This window comes from Rhinopithecus roxellana, chromosome 13 (genome assembly GCF_007565055.1).
Source record: "Rhinopithecus roxellana isolate Shanxi Qingling chromosome 13, ASM756505v1, whole genome shotgun sequence".
Lineage (NCBI taxonomy): Eukaryota > Metazoa > Chordata > Mammalia > Primates > Cercopithecidae > Rhinopithecus > Rhinopithecus roxellana.
The window spans coordinates 3,523,130-3,546,941 of NC_044561.1; the positions used below are offsets into that span (position 1 = coordinate 3,523,130).

The 23,812-nt window shown below is 46.9% G+C and overlaps 1 protein-coding gene across 2 annotated transcripts; it reads right to left on the reverse strand.

The window, feature by feature from the left end:
- Positions 1-755: 755 nt before the first annotated feature.
- DESI1 (desumoylating isopeptidase 1) lies at positions 756-23,764 on the reverse strand. Of its 2 annotated transcripts, XM_030913970.1 has the most exons (7): positions 23,452-23,764; positions 8,396-8,417; positions 8,041-8,181; positions 7,802-7,871; positions 3,924-4,033; positions 3,150-3,272; positions 756-1,075 (listed from the first exon to the last, which is right to left on the reverse strand). In XM_030913970.1, the coding sequence occupies exons 1-7, from the start codon at positions 23,537-23,539 to the stop codon at positions 982-984; spliced, it is 648 nt and encodes a 215-aa protein (XP_030769830.1). In that variant the 5' UTR covers positions 23,540-23,764; the 3' UTR covers positions 756-981. The 2 variants fall into 2 exon arrangements, with proteins under 2 accessions (XP_030769830.1, XP_010373834.1); XM_010375532.2 differs by lacking the exon at positions 8,041-8,181.
- Between the last annotated feature and the right edge of the window lie 48 nt (positions 23,765-23,812).

Consider the following 23,812-nt stretch of genomic DNA (forward strand, 5'->3'; position numbering starts at 1 on the left):
TGAGCCGAGATCACGCCACTGCACTCCAGCCTGGGTGACAGAGCGAGACTCCATCTCAAAAAATAATAATAATTAAAAAAAGATATTTTCTTAGAGCAAGGAATCCTGTCCCTTGGTCCCCAGCTAAATACTGCATACTGGTCTGGATGGTGGTTACAGAGACTGCAAATAACCTACATCATTACTTGTAGAAAAAAGGCCTGGGTCTCTGCTGCTCCAGCCCAGACCTCATCAACTATGACACATCAGCTATGCTGAGGAAAAGCAGCCTTGGGGGCACCAAGGCAGGTTTCCCAAAATCGATGGCAGAGGATTGGCAATCCATCTAGGTGGAAGGAGGAATGGCTTTATCCTGTTTTCTCCAGGCTGATACTTGCTGTTACTCCCTTGATCCTGAGGCAATGGCTGCTCCAGCACTGGCCTTGCTTGTGGTAAGGGAGGGAAGGTGAGGAGGGTTGTAGCTGAAGAGTTCACTTAGGTTGGGTTAGTCATCCTGAAACTGGTCCCATGTGCACCAAATCCTTTGGTTCATTTAACACTAGAGTAACTGTTTCCGGGTCACGGATGTTCTAAAACTCACCTGGGTCCCACAGGTGGTGGCAACTTGGGTAGAGCGTGAGTGTTCTCTGGAAAGAGTTCTAGGTTGGGGCTCCCGCAAACTGTGACTCTTGCTTTCTGTTTAAACAAAGCCCCTCCCGTTCTCCAGTGTGGTGGACGCTTAGGAAACAGCGTCCGATGTGAACTCACAGACAAGACAGCCTTAATAAATTAGTATAATACTATTAGAAGGGGTGGCATTTTGTTCTGTTTCTTAGCAGCATTGTCTACATGCGGCCTGACAGTCTCCTTCCCTGGGAAATTTAAAAAGCCGTCCCCTGGTTGTTAGCTCTGATGTAAAATTATAAAATAGAAATCTGGTAGGGTTTGTTTTGCTTAAAAAGGAAAAACCCTGGTGAGGCAGGGCGGTCCCAGGCAGTCCTGTTAGCTCTGGCCGTTGGGTCTGCCCACAGAACTCCCTCCCGGAGGCTGGATCTGAATGGAGTCCAGGAGGGGCCGAAGTGCCTGTCCAAAGGGCCTGCAAGGAAACAGAGACATGAGAGGGGTGGGCTTTGGGATGTGGCCTGCTGTCACACACCCTGTGCTGCCTACGGGTAGGGAGGAGGAGTGGGCGCTGGTGGCAGCAGCAGCACCGCCAGAGAAGGAAGGAGCACCTCGTCACCTTACTTAAGTTTCCCACCTGCCTCACACTCAAGTGTTCTTGGAGGGCATCTCCGAAATAGCCTGCTCTGTGTTTTTATCCCTGGGATTCCCTCCTCAGGGCCTCATCTCTAGAGCCTGGTTAGCTATGGTTTGAACAGACTGGCTACTTACAGGGAACTAGAATTTTGCTTTATGTGCTTGTGTCTTTAATTCTCATGAGCAAGGAAAATATCAAATTGAAGCAAGGAAACTGAGGCAAAAGAAGGATATGAAAAAGAAGACAAAAGTTAGGGGTGAGGACAGCACACAACTGGATTTTTTCAGGAACAGAGGTCTGCCAGGGAGCACAGGGAATAGTCAGGAAAAATGACAAATGCCAGGTTACCAGTATTGATGCCTTTCTTCACCCTGAGACAGAATCTTGCTCTGTAGCCCAGAGCTGGAGTGCAATGGCGTGATCTCGGCTCACGGCAACCTCTGCCTCCTGGGTTCAAGCAATTCTCCTGCCTCAGCCTCCCAAGTAGCTAGGAGTACACGTGTGTGCCACCACGCCTGGCTAATTTTTTATTTTTAGTAGAGATGGGGTTTCACCATGTTGGCCAGGCTGGTCTCGAACCCCTGACCTAGTGATCTGCCTGCCTTGGCCTCCCAAAATGCTGGGAATTAAGGTCTGAGTCACCACACCCAGCCATTAATACCTTTCTAAAGGGCTTTTAGTTTGCTCTCACAGTAACAGTGGAAAAAAACACTGCAAATACTGGAGTTTGGAGATTTTCTATGATTATGACAACCATAAATAAGGTTGCCCAAACACTTTTAAGTCACTGGCTTTTTCTTCAGTGGATACTGCCATTTTTGAAAATCATCTCCAAGTTCAAAGGAATGAAGTACTCCAAAGTAGAGACAGATGAAACCTAGAAATATCAACCCTATTTCAGACAATTCCAGGAACTCCACCCATCAAATAGTAACAGCAAGAACATTCTGGCTACTCCAGTTTGCTCAGGGCCCCATAACCTAGATCCCTCAGCAGAGCTGTGGGACTGCAAACTCATCGAACAATAGGAAGGCAGGGCCAGGGCTGGCGGACTGGGGCTCCTCACCAGCCTGCCACAGCAGCCTTGTTTCTTATGCAAGCTCTTCCTGGGAGGTTTTTCCTCAGGTATGAAAAACAGCCCACTTTGCTGGGCCTGCGAAACCTGCCAGGATCTCTGTTGAGTAAGGCCATAGTTCAGGAGAAACTGAGTCAGAATAAGCAAATAGACATGGTCCTGGAATGAGCAGAGGCTGCCTGAATGCAAACAATGGCAAGGGGATGGAGGAGGTGAGATGGCTATGGGGGTGTTGTTTCCTTTCGGGGTATACTGCCTGGATGATGGCCTGCAAGGCTCTTCCAAGCCTTGGGCCACATAACGACAGAAGGGGCTGCAGAGTGTTCTTGAAGAAAACATCTGCTGATGACTGACTGTGCTGTAATGCATGAGGGCAAGTAGAACATAGTCGTTGAGGGAGTCAAACAGCTCATGGTGTAGTGGAAGACAGGCAAATCAACAGCTATAAAACAAGCCCCCCTACTATTTTTCTGACCCCCTCTCTGCTTGTCTAACATTGAATTTTAACTGGGTGCTTCTGGGGAGTGGCATGCTTTGAGCACAATGGGAAGGACAGACACCAGAATTCTGTGCAAATACTGAAGCCAGTGTCAAGTGGGTTTCTAAGTTCTGTGGTTGCACTTAGGCCAGGGCAGAGCTGATCTAGCTCTGAGGGTGGAGGTAATACAGGTGCACATCAGTGGGTGGAGAGAATGGCAGCTTTCTGTGTTAGAATCTGTCATCAGGGCAGGCCCATCTGGTTGGGAGGGCAGATGGGGGCCAGAGGAAGGGCACTGACCGTGAATGGGGATTTTCAAGGTTGGCCAAAGCAGGGGCAGGGACAGAGGCCACACTTACGTGGAGAGAACTTCAGAGGGCAGGTCTGTGATGTAAGAAGGAATCTTCCGCCCAGTCAGAAACTGTGCCACTTCGTTGCTGAAGGTGTTACAGTTGTGTTCAAAGAGGTTGTAGGCCTCACCTCTGTACATCGAAAGGTTTGCAGAACATATATGAGAAACCAGCAAGCGTCTATGTGAAATAACTCAAGCTAGGCAGTGGCATGGTGAGCACAGTTCAATGTGAGGACTGCGATTTCCCCCCTCTCATCTGCCAGAAGCACTGCGTATTTGCCATTCTGGCCATTAATAACTGATTTTTAAGGGAAGGAGAAACTGAAAAGACATGGCTCCTCCAGTTTCAGGAGAATCTTTACATTCACAAAAGCAGAGCTCTGGTGTTAGAGTTCATCCCCTTACTCAAATTGACTAAAGCCTCTTTAAGAGAAAATCTGCTTGTTTGTATCTCATCCCAACCCCTCTGCAAACCCTGTTTTTCCTTCTGCAAACTTGGCCAATACAGGTTGAGAACAGCGCTTGCCGATTTTAATCAGAAGGAATGAAAAGCCCTTATTTCCTCTAAAAATTTCAGCACAAAGTATGCTTGAAGGAATATCTGTATCAGAACAACTTAGAGCTTTTTGTAGCATAACTGCCTTTTCTTCATGTTAATTCAGCAAAAAACTGTGATAGGCCTTGTGCTGAGTGATAAGGATGATATGACATGACAGCTGCCTCCAGGGGTTATCTAGTTGGGGAGACAGACACAACTAACCACGACCCCGTGTTCACTCACCGGAACAGGGACTCCCCCAGGGAGGACAGGTACTCCAGAAAGATTTCTTCTGTGACTTCTGTACTCCCCACGTCAACCACAGAGTCTGGGGGCCCAAGCAATGTCCCCCCCTAAAAGAGCCAACCCAAAGAAAGTCATTAAATTACCATCTCCACTGAATGTTTTAATGTGGCTTCCCACAGTAGACCACGAACACTCTGTTCTGACTTCACTTTTTTTTTTTTTTTTTTTTTTGAGACAGAGTTTCTCTCATCACCCAGGCTGGAGTGCAATCTCAGCTCACTGCAACCCCCGCCTCCTGGGTTCAAGTGATTCTCCTGCCTCAGCCTCCCAAGTAGCTGAGATTACAGGTGCCTGCCAATACGCCCAGCTAATTTTTGGTATTTTCAGTAGAGATGGGGTTTCACCGTGTTGGTCAGGCTGGTCTCGAACTCCTGACCTTAAGTGATCCACCCACCTAGGCCTCTCAAAGTGCTGAGATTACAGGTGTGAGCTACCACCCCTGGCCTGACTTCATATTTAACTTGCAGAGCACCCTGGGCAGATGAAGAATGCTATTTGCTATTTGTATCAAGGATGTAATGGCTTATAAGCATGGGTGTCCAATCTTTTGGCTTCCCTGAGGCACACTGGAAGAATTGTCTTTGGCCACACACAAAATACACTAACACTAATGATAGCTGATGAGCTTAAAAAAAAAAAAAAGAAAAAAAAAAAAAGGCTGGGCACGGTGGCTCATGCCTGTAATTCCAGCACTTTGGGAGGCTGAGGCAGGCAGATCATGAGGTCAGGAGATCCAGACCATCCTGGCTGACACAGTGAAATCCCATCTCTACTAAATGCATAAAAGATTAGCCAGGCGTGGTGGCGGGTGCCTGTGGTCCCAGCTACTCGGGAGGCTAAGGCAGGAGAATGGTGTGAAGCCGGGAGGTGGAGGTAGCAGTGAGCCGAGATCGTGCCACTGCACTCCAGCCTGGACAACAAAGCAAAACTCCATCTCAAAAAAAAAAAAAAAAAAAAAAAAACCAAAAAAAACAAAGAAAAAAACCTCATGTTTTAAGAAACTTTACAAATTCATGTCAGGCCACATTTAAAGCTGTCCTGGGCCACATGTGGCCCACAGGCTACAAGTTGGACAAGACTGGCTTAGAGCTTTCTGGTGACTTTTCATTGCTATGTGCTGGCAGGCAGCATGGTTAGGAGTCAGACTTCTTGTTTCTGGGGGGGCCCTGGGAAGCTGATTCTCTTGCAGCTGTGACTCCTGATGCTGTCCACTTATTTAGCTGAGAAAAAGAGAGAAACCCAGAATCTGAAGTCTACTTTTGTTCCCAGTATGTCTCATCATGAGGACAGAACAGGACAATAGAAATGGCTCACACTTCATAGGCCATCTTTCCATGCCTATTTGCACAAAGAATGCAGCCAGTTTTTTTTTTTTTTTTTTTTTTGAGACGGAGTCTTGCTCTGTCGCCCAGGCTAGAGTGCAATGGCCGGATCTCAGCTCACTGCAAGCTCCGCCTCCCGGGTTTACGCTGTTCTCCTGCCTCAGCCTCCCGAGTAGCTGGAACTACAGGCACCCGCCACCTCGCCCGGCTAGTTTTTTGTATTTTTTAGTAGAGACGGGGTTTCATCGGGTTAGCCAGGATGGTCTCGATCTCCTGACCTCGTGATCCGCCCTGTCTCGGCCTCCCAAAGTGCTGGGATTACAGGCTTGAGCCACCGTGCCTGGCCTCAGCAGCCAGTTTTTCTTATGACATACTTGATATGCTGTATAACAATGGAAAGACGAGAAGGACGGTGAGATATCTGGCAGGCTGGCAGATATTTCCATAATTCAATTCTTTCTGGATCTGTGAGCCTAATCCAATGATGATGATGGGGCAAGGGAGTTAATGGCTCCTGAAAGGCCTACAGAGAACCCTCAGCCATGTGGTTAACAGACTGCCAGAGAAGACTGAAGGAGAGAGTGAGGTTGAGTGGGGAAATCCAGCCAGTGGCTGCGGAAGCAACGGGATCAGCAGGGAGAAGAAATCTGGGAAGGGATAACACTCCAGAATAGAGCTCCCTGAAAAGATCTTTCATTCACAGCTACTGAGCACCTCCTACATAGCTGACATTGTTCTGGGCACTGAGGAAAGCATGGTGAGGAAGATAACTATGGTAGGCAGAGAACAATTCTCTCAGAGTTGTAAGAGACTAAAAGGTCACTCTGACCCTCTTATTCACTCATGTAACAAATATGAATTGAGAACTTATTGTGAGTCAGGCCTCATGCTGGGCACTGGGGCTGTGGTGTGGACAACATAGATGAGATTCTTGCCCTTAAGAAGCTTAGTCTAGCAGGGAAGGGAGAATGAAAAATCCCATAACCAGTATATAATTATGAGCTGCAATTAAGAGCATGCTGGAAAAGTACAGAATGCCAGCAGTACATATGACAGGAGACCTTCCCGGCCTGAGGGGTCAGGGAAGACTTGCCTGAGAAAGTGACACAACTCAAATCTGAAGGATGGAGAGGTGAAGGATCAAGAAGGTGTACTGATGTCAGAGTGCAGGTTTCAATGTCTAAGGTGTGTTCAAAGAATGAGAAGAGAGTGAAGGTTGGGAGGGAACAACCTGAAAGAGGCTGCCAGAGACAGAGTCAGAGACCAGACCAGGTAGGTCCTGGGAGGCCATGCTGAGCTTTCTGGCTTTTATTCCAAAAGCAATGGGAGAATTCTGGCTTATGCAGGGGATTGCTTGAGTCCAGGAGTTTGAGATCAGTCTGGGAAACATAGGGAGATCCTATCTCTACAAAAAACAGAATAGCAGGGGGTAGTGGTGCTGAGTCCTAGCTACACGGGAGGCTGAGGTGGGAGGATTCATTGAGCCTGGGAGGTGGAAGCTGCAGTAAGCAAGATTGCGCCACTGCACTTCCAGCCTGGGTGACAGAGCAAGATCCTGTCTCAAAAAAAAAAAAAAAAAAAAAAAAAAAAAAAAAAAAAAAAAATCCTTCCTGAAGGATATAGCAAAAACAAACAAACAACAACAACAACAAAACAAACACACAACCAAAATGAATGGCTGCTTGGCCACTGCTTGAGCACCTACTGTGACAACACTTGGATAACTCTGAAAGAAATTTTTGGAAAAGGCCAGGTGCGGTGGCTCACGCCTATAATCCCAGCACTTTGGGAGGCCGAGGCGGGCGAATCACGAGGTCAGGAGTTTGAGATCAGCTTGGCCAACATGCTGAAATACCGTATCTACTAAAATATACAAAAAATTAGCTGGGTGTAGTGAAGGGCGCCTGTAATCCCAGCTACTTGGGAGGCTGAGGCAGGAGAATGGCGTGAACCCAGGAGGCAGAGCTTGCAGTGAGCTGAGATGGCGCCACTGCACTCCAGTTTGGGCGACAGAGCGAGAATCCATCTCAAAAAAAAAAAAGAAATTTTTGGAAAAGGGTGTGGGCTTTAGTGTCATAATCCTGGGTTATAGTGACTGGTGTCACTTATTGGCTGTAAGTTTGGGCAACTCTTGATGCTTCTCAGAGCCCTCATCATTCAGCTTAACATCAGTTGTGCTCCTAGGATGAGCTGGGCACTGTGCAGGGGATGGAGATGGAAGGCCTCAGCTCACTTCCACAGTTCCCTGTGGAGAACCAGAAATGGCTCATTTTACCATAACACGCTCTCTGTGAGACAGAAGGACTCATACGTGCCATGGGAACAGAGAGGAGGGGAATTGGCTGGGGTGTCTGGGAAAGGTTTTCTTGAGCCGAGTCTTCAGGTGGCTTCGAGGAACAATGCCAGAGGTCCACAGGAGAAGCAAAGCTCCTGGTCTACAGGCGCCCCCAGGAACCTGAGACTGCAGGACAGAGTGTAGGGGAAGACACTCACCGGGGGGCAGCTGGAGATACCGCCACTGCCGAAGAAGAACTCATCCTTGTGCACAACTATGGATGTGTGCCTGTCACACAGAGAGAGACACAGTGAGCCAGAAAACTTAAACTTTGAGAGAAAGCAAACACCATAATGCAATGAGAATAATTTCTGCCCAAGGATAGGACTGTGGGGACCAGTCTTATAAAACAAGTCTTATAAAACCAACAAACCAAAGGTATGAATACGATAAATACCACAGATCAGGGGTGTTCTCCATCTTGGCACTATTGACATTTGAGGCTGCATAGTTCTTTGTTGTGTAGGGTTGTCCTGTGCATTCTAGGCTGTTCAGCACCCCTGCCTCTATCCACAAGATGCCAGTAGCATCCTCCTCCCTGTGTGACAACCAAAAATATCTCTGGACATGGCCAAATGTCCCAGGGTGAGAGAGCAAAAGAACTCCTGATGGAGAAGCACTGCTTTAGGGCTTGCAGATTTATAGCATGGATAACTAGGTTTCATGCTGGTAGCCACAGACTGAAACCTGAAATGCATAGAGTGCTGCCTTGTTTCAAAACTAGTCAAAGTAAGGAGACCCACCCAACTTACCAGATGCCTTCCAGTTGTTTCCCTGTGGAGAGAAGAAGAGATTTAGCCACTTGGGACTAGACTAAGTGGCCCCTCAGCCTTGGTAAGTTCACTGTGTCACTCAAACCCAGGGTAACCTGTCATAAACCTCTTGAGGGACTTTCTAGGAATGCAACTCCCCTCCAGTAAGGTCTTTAGGTTGTGACAGAGTGTGCTCTGTTAAGTAAGCTGAAAAGTACGAGAGTCTTTTATCAGAATGCAAGATTAAAAACACTGGTATAAAGGTACCCCAGGTTTATGTCTGCTATTCTTTCCTCTTTGGGGTCAATTCAGCTATGTCTTTTTAACTTCTCTGTCTCACGTACAGTAAGACTACAGTAATACAACAAATGTTATTACTCATTTCTTCATTGATGGGAAATCCTTCAGAAACTGATAGGACAAAACTTTGCAAATGCTATCCATTTAAATAGTTAAGGCACTGTTATTCTACCTCTATGTGCCAGAAACAATGTTAGGTGTGGAAATGCAAATAGGAACATATCACTTTCCTGCCTTTGAGAAGCTCAAAGTCAAATGGACTGAGACACACAATTAACTAAAACACAATGTTAATATGCTGTTATCATAGTGGTAAAAATAAGGTGCTAAATGTAATAAACTACTTTTGTGAGCTTCCATTATCAATGACAAGTAAGGGCAGGGATAGACATTTCTGTGGGAGAGAACAAGACGTGAACATGCATGGCTGTGAAGTCCAAAGCCTGCAGGGCAGAGTGAAGAAAGGGTGCAGTGATGGTGCCAAGGGGAGGAGCGGCCAACAGGATGGCCAGCAAAGTGGGCAGGCCTGGACTCAAAGAGGCTGTGAGGCTGGAGAGTGCCTTGATCAGATCCATGTTCAGAAAGGATAACTGTAGTTGTGGGATAGCAGATGAACTGGAGGGAAGAGAGCAGAGCAAGCAAACCAGGGTAAGGAGGTCATTGCAAGAGTCCATGCGAGATACACTACAGCAGTGCTCAGGAGGCAGATGAAGGGCAGTGAAAGATGTGGGGCGCCAGTAAACATCACTCACTCATCCCTGCTTATCACTTCACGTGGCAACATGGCGGATTACTGATTGCTAACTGCTACCTTCACTGTTTGCCCTGTGACTTTCTTTTTTTTTTTTTTTTTTTGAGACGGAGTCTTGCTCTGCCACCCAGGCTGGAGTGCAGTGGCCGGATCTCAGCTCACTGCAAGCTCCGCCTCCCGGGTTCACGCCATTCTCCTGTCTCAGCCTCCCGAGTAGCTGGGACTACAGGCGCCCGCCTCATCACCCGGCTAGTTTTTTGTATTTTTTAGTAGAGACGGGGTTTCACCGTATTAGCCAGGATGGTCTCGATCTCCTGACCTCATGATCCGCCCGTCTCGGCCTCCCAAAGTGCTGGGATTACAGGCTTGAGCCACCGCGCCCGGCCGTGACTTTCTTTTTTTTAGAGACAGAGTCTCTCTGTCGCCCAGGCTGGAGTGAAGTGACGTGATCTCGGCTCACTGCAACCTCTGCCTCCTGGGTTCAAGTGATTCTCATACCTCAGCCTCCCAAGTAGCTGGGATTACAGGCATGCACCACTAAGCCCAGCTAATTTTTGTATTTTTAGTAGAGACAGGATTTTGCCATGTTGTCCAGGCTGGTCTCGAACTCCTAGCCTCAAGTGACCACCTGCCTCGGCCTCCCAAAGTGCTAGGATTATAGGCATGAACCACCACATGCTTGGCATAGCATCCTCAGACATAGTTAAGGGGACCATATGGATTCAGATCCTGGATTTTACACTTCCTAGTGGTGGATCTTGGGCAAGTTTACCTAGCCTGTTTAAGTCTGTTTCTCCGATTCGGAATTGCTGTGACTGGTAATAATAATGTATAGAAAGCTTCACAGTATATGATATACAGATGTTTGATAAATGGAGGCTCTTATTAGGTACGATGACCTCCTTGGGGAAAAGGGTAAAGACTTCCACAAGATAAAAGTAAGTTCTACTTCAGACATGGCACGGTGGCCCACCCCTGTAATCCCAGCACTTTGGGAGGCCGAGGCAGGCGGATCACTTGAAGCCAGGAGTTTGAGACCACCCTGGCCAACAAAGAAACCCTGTCTTTACCAAAAAAAAAAAAAAAAAAACTCGCTGGATGTGGCGGCGTGAACCTGTAGTCCCAGATACTCAGGAAGCTGAGGCACAAGAATCACTTGAACTTGGGAGGCAGAGGTTGCAGTGAGCTGAGATCACACCACTGTACTCCAGCCTGGGCAACAGAGTGAAACCCTGTCTCACATAAAATAAAAAATAGGCCCGGTGTGGTGGCTCACACCTGTATTCCCAGTACTTTGGGAGGCTGAGGAGGGCGGATCAACTGAGGTCATGAGTTTGAGACCAACGTGGTCAACAACCCCGTTTCTATGAAAAATACAAAATTTGCCGGGCATGGTAGTGCATGCCTGTAGTCCCAGCTACTCAGGAAGCTGAGGCAGGAGAATTGCCTAAACCCAGGGGGCAGAGGTTGCAGTGAGCCGAGATTGCGCCATTGCACTCCAGCCTGGGCGACAAGAGCGAAACTCTGTCTCAAAAAAAAAAAAAAGAGTAGGTTAAGGGAGTTTCAGGGATGGTCAGGGTGGGCCTCTTTGAGAACATGACATTTGAGTGAAGACTTTTTTTTTTTGAGACAGGGTCTTGCTGTGTTACTCAGGCTGGAGTGCAGTAGCGTGATCAGAGCTCACTGCAGCCTTGACCTCCCAGGCTCAAGTGATCTTCCCACTTCAGCTTCTCAGTTGCTGAGACTATATATGTACCACCCAGGCCTAGCTTTTTTTTTTTTTTTTTTTTTTTTTTTTTGAGACGGGGTCTCCCTACATTGTCAAGCCTGGACTTGAACTCCTCGGCTCAAGAGATCCTCCCACCTCCAGGCATGAGCCACCACGCCCAGCTTTAAGCCAAGGTTTAAAAGAGGCAAGGGAAAGAGGGATGCAGGGGCAATGATATGCCAGGTTTATCTGAAGGCCTGTGAGGATGCCAGTGAAGCTAGAATGGGTGAGGAGGGGAAGTAGAAGATGACCAGAGGTAATGGAGGACCAGATCACAGAGAACACTGCAGAGGCTGAGAACACTAAGCCTGAGCTGTCCAATATGGTTGCCACTGACCACATGTGGCTATTTAAATTAAATAAATGCACAAATTCAGTCCCTCGGTTCCACTAACCACATTTTAGGTATTCAATAGCCACATGTGACTAGTGGTTACTCATTGGACAGTGCAGATCTAGAACATTTCCATCACTGCAGAAAGTTCTATTGGACACACTGTTTAAACTATAGTTTCCTATTCTGTAAAAAAAGCATAATAACAGTGCCTGTCTCGTAACATTTCCAGGATTAAAAGAGACGATACATGACACATGCTTAGCACAGGGTCTGGGACATAATACATGCCCAATAAAGGCCAACTCATTTCTTCTAGGGTTTGTTTGTTTTTTTTTTTTTTTTTGAGACGGAGTCTCGCTCTGTCGCCCAGGCTGGAGTGCAGTGGCCGGATCTCAGCTCACTGCAAGCTCCGCCTCTCCGGTTTACGCCATTCTCCTGCCTCAGCCTCCCGAGTAGCTGGGACTACAGGCGCCCGCCACCTCGCCCGGCTAGTTTTTTTGTATTTTTTAGTAGAGACGGGGTTTCACCGTGTTAGCCAGGATAGTCTTGATCTCCTGACCTCGTGATCCGCCCGTCTCGGCCTCCCAAAGTGCTGGGATTACAGGCTTGAGCCACCGCGCCCGGCTCTTCTAGGGTTTGTAACTTGAAACTTTTATAGCTGTTCTCATAGTACCTTGGTATTGAAACTATTCATGTGTCCTTCTCCCCAGTTAGACCACAGTTGCCTCAATAACCAGGACAGTTTTCTTATGCATCTTTGTAACTCCAGCACCTAGCAAAGGACCTGGACCTGAGATGTGATATGAACATCTGTTGAGATGAGTTGTTCTGTTTAGTTGGCTTTGTTGGTTGACACACAGTGCTACTGAGGACAAAGTTCCTAACCCCAATCTGGGCTGCCTGGCTTGTTATTGAAATGACTCAGCCACCCTGGCATACTGCACTCCTGGTCTACTGCTGTCCTCTCAGATGCACATGCTCACTGACCCAGAAGTACAGCTGGCAGGTAGGGATGCATCATCAGCTCAAACCCATTCCTGCTCAACAGAGTTTTGGAGAGGGGCCTCAGCTATTTCACACCTGAAAAACAACTCAAAAGTTGCAGGATACAAACCTTACTTTATTCTCCTTTATATCCTTTGTATCATCACTAAATTTGCCTGTAAGCTACACACCACACTTCCTATTCAACTGCATCAAGGTACACTTAGGATCTCATCCATTCAGAGAGTGGAGATAGGGATCATAGAAAAAAGATTTCCTTATTTATTCATTCATTCATTTTTTTTTTTTTTTTTTTTTTTCTGAGATGGAGTCTCACTCTGTTGCCCAGGCTGGGGTGCTGCAGTGCAATCATGGCTCACTACAACCCCCACCTCCAGGGTTCAAGCAATTCTCCTGCCTCAGCCTCCTGAGTAGCTGGGATTACAGGAGCATACCACCATGCCTGGATAATTTTTTGTACTTTTAGTAGAGACGGGGTTTCTCCATGCTGGCCAAACTGGTCTCAAACTCCCAACCTTGTGATCCACCTGCCTCGGCCTCCCAAAGTGCAGGGATTACAGGTGTGAACTACTGCACCCAACCTATTCATTCTTTCACTTATTCATCTACCAAACACTTGGTGCCAACAATAACATTAAAAATGAATTGAGTGAATTTACATCCTTTCTTTTTTTCTTTTGAGACAGAGTCTCGCTCTGTTTCCCAGGCTGGAGTGCAATGGCGCCATTTCGGCTCACTGCAACCTCCACCTCCCAGTTCAAGCAATTCTCCTGCCTCAGCCTCCCAAATAGCTGGGATTACAGATGTGCGCCACCACACCTGGCTAATTTTTGTATTTTTAGTATAGACAGGGTTTCACTATGTTGGTTAGGCTGATCTCGAACTCCTGACCTCAAGTAATTTGCCCGCCTTGGCCTCCCAAAGTGCTGGGATTATAGGCATGAGCTACTACTGCACCCGGTCTACATCATTTTTTTTTTTTCCTTTTGAGACAGAGTCTCACTCTGTCACCCAGGCTGAAGTGCAGTGGCGTGATCTTGGGCCACTGCAACCTCCAACCTCCGAGTTCAAGTGATTCTCCTGCCTCAGCCTCCCAAGTAGCTGGAATTACAGGCACCTGTCACCATGCCCAGTTAATTTTTGTATTTTTAGTAGAGATGGGGTTTCACCATGTTGGCCAGGCTGGTCTTGAACTCCTGACCTCATGATCCAACTGCCTCGGGCTCCCAAAGTGTTGGGATTACAGGTGTGAGCCACTGCGACCGGCTACATCCTTTCTTAAAGTATTTCATAGTTATACTTGTTTTCTCTCTCTCTCTTTTTTTTTTTCTTTTGAGACGGAGTTTCCCTCTGTCGCCCAGGCTTGAGTGCAGTGGCCGGATCTCAGCTCACTGCAAGCTCCGCCTCCCGGGTTTACACCATTCTCCTGCCTCAGCCTCCTGAGTAGCTGGGACTACAGGTGCCCGCCATCTCGCCCGGCCTTTTTTTTTTCTTTTTTTGAGTTAGGGTCTCACTGTATTGCTTAGGCTGGTTTTTAACTCCTAGGCTCAAGGATCCTCCTGCCTTGGCCTCCAAAGTGCTAGGCTCAGCCAATTATCCTTATTCTCATAACATCTTTGGGGGTAGAGTAGAGCAAACATTTATTAACAGCATTTTACAAACAGGTAAATAAAGATGCATAGTTTGTCCAGCAGAAAAACAGGACAAAGCAAGATATGAAGATAAGCTTATTGGAGAAGTTGGGGTAGAAGTGAAAGGTTTGCTGCTTTGCAGTCCACTCTTGCAAGGAAAAGGATAAGGGCCATGGTCCTGACACTATGCCAGGCATTGGAAAGTGAGACTGGATTGATATATGTAATTTTTCTTTTTCGAGACAGAGTATTGCTCTGTCACCCAGGCTGGAGTGCAGTGGCGTGATCTCGGCTCACTGCAACCTCTGCCTCCTGGGGTCAAACAATTGTAGTGCCTCAGCCTCCTGAGTAGCTGGGATTACAGGCACATGCCACCACACCTGGCTAATTTTTGTATTTTTAGTAGAGATGAGGTTTTACCATGTTGGCCAGGCTGGTCTCGAACTGGTCTCAAGTGATCTGCCTGCCTTGGCCTCCCAAAGTGCTGGGATTACAGGTGTGAACCACCACACCCAATCTGGATTGATTTTAACGGTTTTTTAGTGGTAGTTTGAGATTGAATTAGAATACAAGGCCATTTTGGGACCTGAATTAGGCTCTGGATATTTGCATACTATAGAAATAAATTATTTTCCCACTAAGATTTCCTCAGCAAACTGGAGAGTGGTGGGTCAGATACTTCATGTCTCCAAGCTTATTGGTAAATCTAATGCATTCACTTTGTGGCCTATGAAGTATGAACATGGAAAACAAATGGAAGACATAGCTATCAGCCCTGTTTTTCAACATGAATAAGTCAGCCTTCCACTGATAATAAAAGTAAAGGAGAAAACACTCTATCCATCTCCTCATTGATTAAGATGGATGGAGTTGTGCAAATAGACATACAGGCTGGTTATAGGTTTAGGCGGTCAGCATCTGTTATACTACCGGTGCTAAATAAATGTCTATTAATAAGCATAAACTGGATGATGGTGACGGGGTGCCAGGCTCAGGGGCCTCTATACAGGTAGCATTTTGTCTCAGATGGCAGGTAAAGAAATGCATTAGCTCACTGGTATAAATCAAATGTAGCCCCAGCTTACCTCACGATTCTTCCTCATGGTGATAAAGTGCTTTTAACTGGCAGTTTACTGGCAATATGAAAGGCTTAGTATAAAGTTTTTTTTTTTTTTTTTTTGAGACGAGTTTCACTATTGTTGCCCAGGCGGGAGTGTAATGGCACAATCTTGGCTCACTGCAACCTCCGCCTCCTGGGTTCAAGCAATTCTCCTGCCTCAGCCTCCCGAGTATCTGGGATTACAGGCTTGCGCCACCATGCCCAGCCAAATTTGTATTTTTAGTAGAGACAGGGTTTCTTCATGTTGGTCAGGCTGGTCTCGAATGCCTAACCTCAGGTGGTCCGCTTGCCTCAGCCTCCCAAAGTGCTGGGATTACAGGCATGAGCCACCGCACCCGGCCTGTGTAAAGTTAAAAAAAAAAAAAATCAGCTATTATTTCTGGGACCACGGGATAAACATTAAATCTATGTGGGAAAAGGTAAAAGAAACATTTGTATAATATAAGTGGGCCTTTATAGCCCATACTGTAAAAAATGCCTGTTGGCAGGGGGGTTTGTTCCTCCTTTGGCCAGAGAAAGGTTATCACAAAATCCAAATGTGATGCATTGTTAAAAACTAAAAGAGTGTTTTGATCTGCAAAAAAGGTAAATTTAGGCTGGGCATGGTGGCTCATGCCTGTAATCTCAGCCCTTTGGGAGGCTGAGGCGGGTGGGATTGCTTGAGCCCATGAGTTCAAGACCAGCCTAGGGAACAGAGTGAGACCCTCATCTCTACAAAAAAATAAAAAATTGAGCCAGGCATGGTAGCCTGTGCCTGTAGTCCCAGCTACTAGGGAGGCTGAGATGGGAGGATCGCTTGAGCCTGGAAGGTAGCAGGAGATGGAGGCTGCAGTGAGTCTTGATGGAGCCAGTGCACTCCAGCATGGGTTACAGAGCACCACCTTGTCTCCAAAAAAAAAAGCAGCAGCAGCAGCTCATGCCTGTAATCCCAACACTTTGGGAGGCCAAGGTGAGAGAATCACTTGAGGCCAGGAGTTTAAGACCAGTTTAGGCAAAATAATGGAACCCTGTCTCTACCAAAAAAAAAAAAGCTCAGTATGGTGGCTCGTGTCTGTAATCCCAGCACTTTGGGAGGCTGCGGCAGGAGGACAGCTTAAGTCTAGGAGTTCGAGACCAGCCTGGACAATATAGCAAGACCTCATCTCTATTAAATGAAGCTAAAAAAATTAGTCAGGCATGGTGGCATATGCCTGTAATCCCAGCTACTCAGAAGGCTTACCAGGGAGGATAGCTTGAACCCCAGGAATTTGAGGTTATAGTGAACTATGATTGTGAGAAAGAAAAGAAAGAAAAGAAAGAAAGAAAATTTAGGCCCAGTGAGGTGGTTCATGCTTGTAATGCCAGCACTTTGGGAGGCCAAGGCGGGCGGATCACAAGGTCAGGAGATCGAGACCATCCTGCTAACACAGTGAAACCCCGTCTCTACTAAAAATTAAAAAATTAGCCAGGTGTGGTGGTGGGCGCCTGTAGTCCCAGCTACTTGGGAGGCTGAGGCAAGAGAATGGCGTGAACCCGGGAGGCGGAGCTTGCAGTGAGCTGAGATCGCACACTGGACTCCAGCCTGGGCGACAGAGCGATACTCTGTCTTAAAAAAAAAAAGAAAAGAAAATTTATAAAAGCAGAATCACGCAGGGCCTTGTAAGCCATATTCCTTTCCATTTTGCCTTAAAGAAACTGCATGATTATTAAATTAATTCATTAGATGAGTATAAAACAGTTCACACAGTGAATAATAAAAATCTAAAACAAAGCACAATAGATGGCATTAAAACATAAAAAACCTCTCTCAGATTTGAATAAATTTTACTTAATCTTCAAGCTTAAGTTCAAGTCTCAATCATTTCTATAATCAATACTTACTGAACACCTGCTCCAACAGGCCACTGGGGACATAAAGGAAGGGGACAGAGTCCTTGCCCTCCAGGAGCTCCAGGCTCTTGCCGAAGCCTTTCTGACATGCCCAGCTCACCATGGCCTCTCTTATTTCAAGGCCTAACATAGTTGCTGCACCACTCACTCACTTTGGCACCTAATCATAATCTGTTTTATATTGTTATCAAACATTATATGTGTATATTCATTATTTAAAGGAAAATAATATTTTAAGAAAAACTCCTGGGCTGGGCATGGTGGTTCATGCCTGTTCTTTGGGAGTGGGGTTTGTTCAGCACTTTGGGAGGCTGAGGCGGGTGGATCACTTGAGGTCAGGAGTTTGAGACCAGCCTGACCAACGTGGTGAAACCCAGTCTCTATTAAAAATACAAAAATTAGCTGGGCATGGTGGCACATGTCTGTAATCCCAGCTCCTTGGGAGGCTGAGGCAGGAGAAGTGCTTGAACCCAGGAGGCGGAGGTTGCTGAGCCGAGATCATGCCATTGCACTCTAGCCTGGGCAACAACAGTCATATTCTGTCTCAAAAAACAAAAACTCCTGGCCAGGCACGGTGGCTCACGCCTGTAATCCCAGCACTTTGGGAGGCCGAGGCGGGTGGATCACAAGGTCAAGAGATCGAGATCATCCTGGCTAACGCAGTGAAATCCCATTTCTACTAAAAATACAAAAAATTAGCCGGGTTTGGTGGTGCGCACCTGTAGTCCCAGCTACTCAGAGGCTGAGGCAGGAGAATGGCGCGAATCGGCAGGCGGAGCTTGCAGTGAGCCGAGATCGCTCCACTGCACTCCAGCCTGGGCGACAAAGCAAGACTCCATCTCAGAAAAAAAAAAAAAAAGAAAAAGAAAAACTCCTGGAGGACAGAGTTCACATCACATATTTTATTTCATTACTATTTGTACTACAAAATGAAGTAAAGAATTGAGTATAGAGTAAAATCTCTAATATTCGTTAGAATGCATTCTGACAAGAAATGTATATATTCTATGCCTCCAAATCTTTAAATCTGAAAAGAGTTTTGAAATGGGCTTGTAAAGAAAAATAAACGTGATGGATGCACACGAAACTTGAGATCAGAAAATAATCAACAAATACGAAGTACTTCTTTTTTTTTTTTTTTTTTTTTTGAGACGGAGTCTCGCTATCACCCAGGCTGGAGTGCAGTGGCCGGATCTCAGCTCACCGCAAGCTCCGCCTCCCGGGTTCACGCCATTCTCCTGCCTCAGCCTCCCGAGTAGCTGGGACTACAGGCGCCCGCCACGTCGCCCGGCTAGTTTTTTGTATATTTTTAGTAGAGACGGGGTTTCACCGTATTAGCCAGGATGGTCTCCATCTCCTGACCTCGTGATCCACCCGTCTCGGCTTCCCAAAGTGCTGGGATTACAGGCTTGAGCCACCGCGCCCGGCCACGAAGTACTTCTTACCACAATCAAAACACACACACACACACACACACACACACACACACACACACACACACTTCTGTATGTACTCTGGCACAAAAAGAGGTCAAGAAATTTAAAGAGCAGCCAAAATTATTAAGAGGAGGAACTGAAGGACAATTATAATAGCTAATTATCTTAGGCAATCGGTGACTATGAAAAAAGGTGCAATCAGGCTATCTGATCAATTAGAACGCTAAGGATAATTCTGGGACCATTTTTCATGGTGAATGAAGAACTATAGAACAGTAATGCCTTCACGTGAGGCAATTCCAGGAGGCTGAAAACAAGACAGGGTAAAACTATGGAATTTACATTGCTTCAGGAAAGGGGAATTACCTTGGGCTTTATTTAGTGCAATCCTGAACTGCGATAGAGCTAGATTAGGTCTCCCATTGGAGAACTGACATAACTGAAGCCTGAGAGGGTACTGCGGATGAGATCACACGGATTTAATTTGGGAAAATGGAGGCTAAGAGGCATGATCATAAATCTAGATTATAAGTGCCACATACACATTGAACCTAGCGTTTTTTCTCATCCAAACTTGAAACATTTGGCAAAGGATGCCTTTACAAACTTCAGGAAGGCATCTACATTACTTCAATTATAAAGGAACGTATTACACATTAGAAGTGGTATCTCAAAATGACTGAGAATGCGAGCTCTGGAAGTCAGACTGCCTGCGTTCATAACCCAGCTCTACCACCTAGCAGCTCTGTGACCTGGGGCAAATTCCTTAATACTCTACTTCTTGGGTTCCTCAATGGAGAAAATGGAGGCAATAACAGGACCTGTCTCACAAAGCTGTGGTGAAGATTACAATGCATGCAAAGTACTCAGAAAAAAAGGGTCTAACACATGGTAAGCTCTCAATAAACACTAGCTATTAATATACTTCTAGAATTCATCATAAAAATCAGGAAACAAATTGATTTTTTTCTTTTTTTTTTTTTTTTGAGACGGAGTCTCGCTCTGTCACCCAGGCTGGAGTGCAGTGGCCGGATCTCAGCTCACTGCAAGCTCCGCCTCCCGGGTTTGCGCCATTCTCCTGCCTCAGCCTCCCACGTAGCTGGGACTACAGGCGCCCGCCACCTCGCCCGGCTAGTTTTTTGTATTTTTTAGTAGAGACAGGGTTTCACCATGTTAGCCAGGATGGTCTCGATCTCCTGACCTCGTGATCCACCCGTCTCGGCCTCCCAAAGTGCTGGGATTACAGGCTTGAGCCACCGTGCCCGGCCAACAAATTGATTTTTTAAAGGTTCAAATATATTTAGGAATGGGAAATCAATATATGGCTACTTATAGAACTGGGACATACCCAACTTCAAGATTAGTGATGTCTGAATGGGATGAACCAGTAAGACCATGCCTATTTTCCTTAAGTTTTCAACTCTAGAAAGTAATGACTACTACCTTTGCTAACTGTTTCTTCATTAATTTTGCAAAAGGTATAAAAGCAATATGGAAAAAAGAGGTAGAAAAGAAAGAAGTAGATTAGCAGACAAGGTGATTTCCTCAGATCAGAATCTGATGTGCCAAATGGGTGATGTTCCCATGATTGGCTGAGGTCTTCCAGGACTTCGCATCTTTATAAAAAGGTGGGGAGTGGGGAGGAGGCAGGTCTATTACTCCACCTTCACTTACGGCACTTTCCCTTTCACCCAGTACACTCCACAAAGGCCTTCTTTCAGTTCCAGTATCAGGCCAGACTCTTTCCTGTCTCAGGGCTTTGGCAGGCTGATCTGTCTCCTACCTGGAACACTGTAGCTCCCTTATTACCCTCCTGTGGCTACTTCTTTCTCATCCTAGATTCCCAGTATCAAAGTTACTACACTTGATACCCTTATATAAAATACGTCTCTTGGCTGGGTGCAGTGGCTCACACCTGTAATCCTAGCACTTTGGGAGGCTGAGGTGGGAGGATCATGTGAGGTCAGGAGTTCAAGACCAACCTGGCAAACATGGCGAAACCCCGTCTCTACTAAAAATATAAAAATTAGCCGGGTGTGGTGGCGTGCACCTGTAATTCCAGCTACTCTGGAGGCTGAGGCAGGAGAATCACTTGAATCCAGGAGGCAGAGGTTGCAGTGAGCTGAGATCATACCACTGTACTCCAGCCTGGGCAACAGAGCAAGACTCATCTCAAAAAAAAAAAAAAAAGGTCTCTCTTGTTATTTTCTATCACAGCACCCAGTGCACCTCTGGTGCAGAAGGTACTTATGCAATTTGTAACTAATTATTTGTTTATGTATTTATTTTTAATGTCTCCCCCATTAGACAGCTCCATGATGGCAAAGAATATCTTTGTTCATTATATCAACCTCATTTACCTTAACACGTTGACTAGCATAGAGTGGACGCTCAATGAACATCTGCTGAATGAATGAAATAATGACTCCTAAGGCCCCTTTCAGCTGCCCAATAATTATTAGGTAATAGGATGAAAAATACCCAGTGTAAAGGGAGAGGCTTTTACTTGGGGTATAGGAAATATTTGATTCTTCACTATGATAAAAAAACAAGCAACTAAATAGCTCCATTCCAAGAAGTTTAGTTAAAACTTGACTGATGTGGGCCAGGCACGGTGGCTCACACCTGTAATCCCAGCACTTTGGAAGGCTGAGGCAGGCTGATCACAAAGTCAGGAGATCGAGACCATCCTGGCTAACACGGTGAAACCCCATCTCTACTAAAAATACAAAAAATTAGCAGGGCATGGCGGCAGGCGCCTGCAGTCCCAGCTACTCGGGAGGCTGAGGCAGGAGAATGGCGTGAACCCGGGAGGCGGAGCTTGCAGTGAGCAGAGATTGCGCCACTGCACTCCAGCCTAGAGCTAGAGCGAGACTCCGTCTCAAAAAAAAAACAAAACTTGACTGATGTAATCTATTAATGAGTAACAGCTTCCTCAATGACTTTGTAAGTTTTGCTTTCAGATGTGCCTTATCATTTTAACAACTGGTTATCTAGGCCCAAACCCCTGTCAAATAATGGGTTGGCTACATAAGAATTAGCCGATAAGCTCATTAAAAATACAGATTTTTGGACCAAAACTCCAGGAGATTGATTTAGTATTTGTGAAGTAAAGCTCTAGAATCGATATAATTAAAATTTTTCTCATTTTAAATAGATATTGTGTGTATGTAATACACAGGTCTAGAGGTTAGAAACAGTGTATAGCAAAGCTTCTCTTCTACTTCTGTTTCCCTGGCATTAAGTTCCCCTTTCCATAAGCTACTGCTGTTACCAATTTCTTGTGTATCCCTTTTTTTTTTTTTTTTTGAGACGGAGTCTCGCTCTGTGGCCCGGGCTGGAGTGCAGTGGCCGGATCTCAGCTCACTGCAAGCTCCGCCTCCCGGGTTCACACCATTCTCCTGCCTCAGCCTCCCGAGTAGCTGGGACTGCAGGCGCCCGCCACCTCGCCCGGCTAGTTTTTTGGTATTTTTAGTAGAGACGAGGTTTCACCGAGTTAGCCAGGATGGTCTCGATCTCCTGACCTCGTGATCCGCCCGTCTCGGCCTCCCAAAGTGCTGGGATTACAGGCTTGAGCCACCGCGCCCGGCCTCTTGTGTATCCTTTTGGATAATTATTTGCCTATGCAAGCACATATATATCCTCTGATTTACATATTTAAAGAGGTGTTCTACTCCTTGTTTTTTCTAATCTCATTTAACAATATATGTTGGAAATGAAGGTATCTGCATTTTAAACAAGTACCCTAGATGATTTTGATGTGAAGCCAAATATAGAAACAACTCATGGGCCCACGGTTGTGGGATTAAATTCAATTCACTACAACATATTAGAAACTCAAGGACATTGAAGGATGCTCTCAAAAGTAGCCTTGCTTACTTGACCTCGGCCCCCTCGTCTTACAAAGATGAACTAAATAATTCGCCAATGTCTCCACAGAAGCCAGGAAAATTTAGCCATTCAAATGGATGCTGTCAAAGCTTCAATTTTCAATTATTGGAATTCCTTCCTGCTCATCATTACCCGAAGTTACAAACTTGACAATTCCTGTGTTACACAAGACATTCCTGTATTTACGTTGAAAAGAGGTGTGATCGTCACTGAATGAGGGCTGGTTTTTCTCACCGAAGTACTTGCTTTACTAATCCTTATTCACACAACCTAATCCAAACTTCCCCCAAAACTGCTTTCTTACCATTTGAGCTAAAGCAATTAACTTAGAAACTGTGGGGAGAAGATTGCTCGGTGAATCCCGGAGTTCGGGGCTCCTCTTGTCCTGACTTGACCTACCTGGGGGGTGGTCCCTAGGCAGCTGTATCTCCCCCATCCCACCTACCCGCCGGACTGCATAGGGAGCTTCCTTTTGGCACTGAGGCAAGGTTCTCCGAGGGCCACCCGACCTCCGCAGTGTCTCTGTCACCACGAGGGGCACTGCGCTGCAAGCATCCTCACCTTTCCGACACCGCGCCAAGGAGGCAGGAGTGCACCAGGCTACCCGAGCGAGGCAGGGAACCCGCTGGGATCCAGCGCTGGTTTACTCCACACCCCCGTCGAAGGGGCTCTCGAGGGCTCAGTTTCTGCCCGAGCCCCCTGCAAGGTGGAGGAATGACTCCTCTATCCCTTCCCCTTGAATTCAAACGTGAGGATGGTATCTGCGAGGCTAACGCGGGGCTCAGAGGGCCCAAACCTCAGACCACTCTCTTCTCCACTCGGCTTTTCTTCCATCCTCTGGGCCATGTGTCTTTCCGTGAGTCGTGGCCCAAGTCTCCCCACCTCGGCCAGCCGCCACCCTCTGGCCTGGCTCCCGCCCTCCTGCCCACCTGGCCCCTTCCCCCTCACCCAGCATGATGGGGCTGAGCCGCCGGGCCAGGCCCTTGGACAGGTCGTACACGTAGAGCTTCACCGGATAGAGATTCGGCGGCTCCATTGGGACCCGTGGCGACGGCGGCCACGACGGCCCTCGGGCACCCGGCAGCGACTTGGACCTTCCCGTACCCGAGGGGGGTGGAAAGCGGAGGGAAAGGGGGGGACTGAGCCCGCCTGAGGGGTGGGGGAGAGGCCGCCCTGCGCTGCTCGCACCCCCACACCCGCTACCGGCAACGACTACTGTGAGGTGACAGAGAGCGGACAGGCAGGGCCCACACGGAAGAGGGGGCGGGGACAGGCATGCACTTTTGCGCATGTGCTTATTGTCCTGACG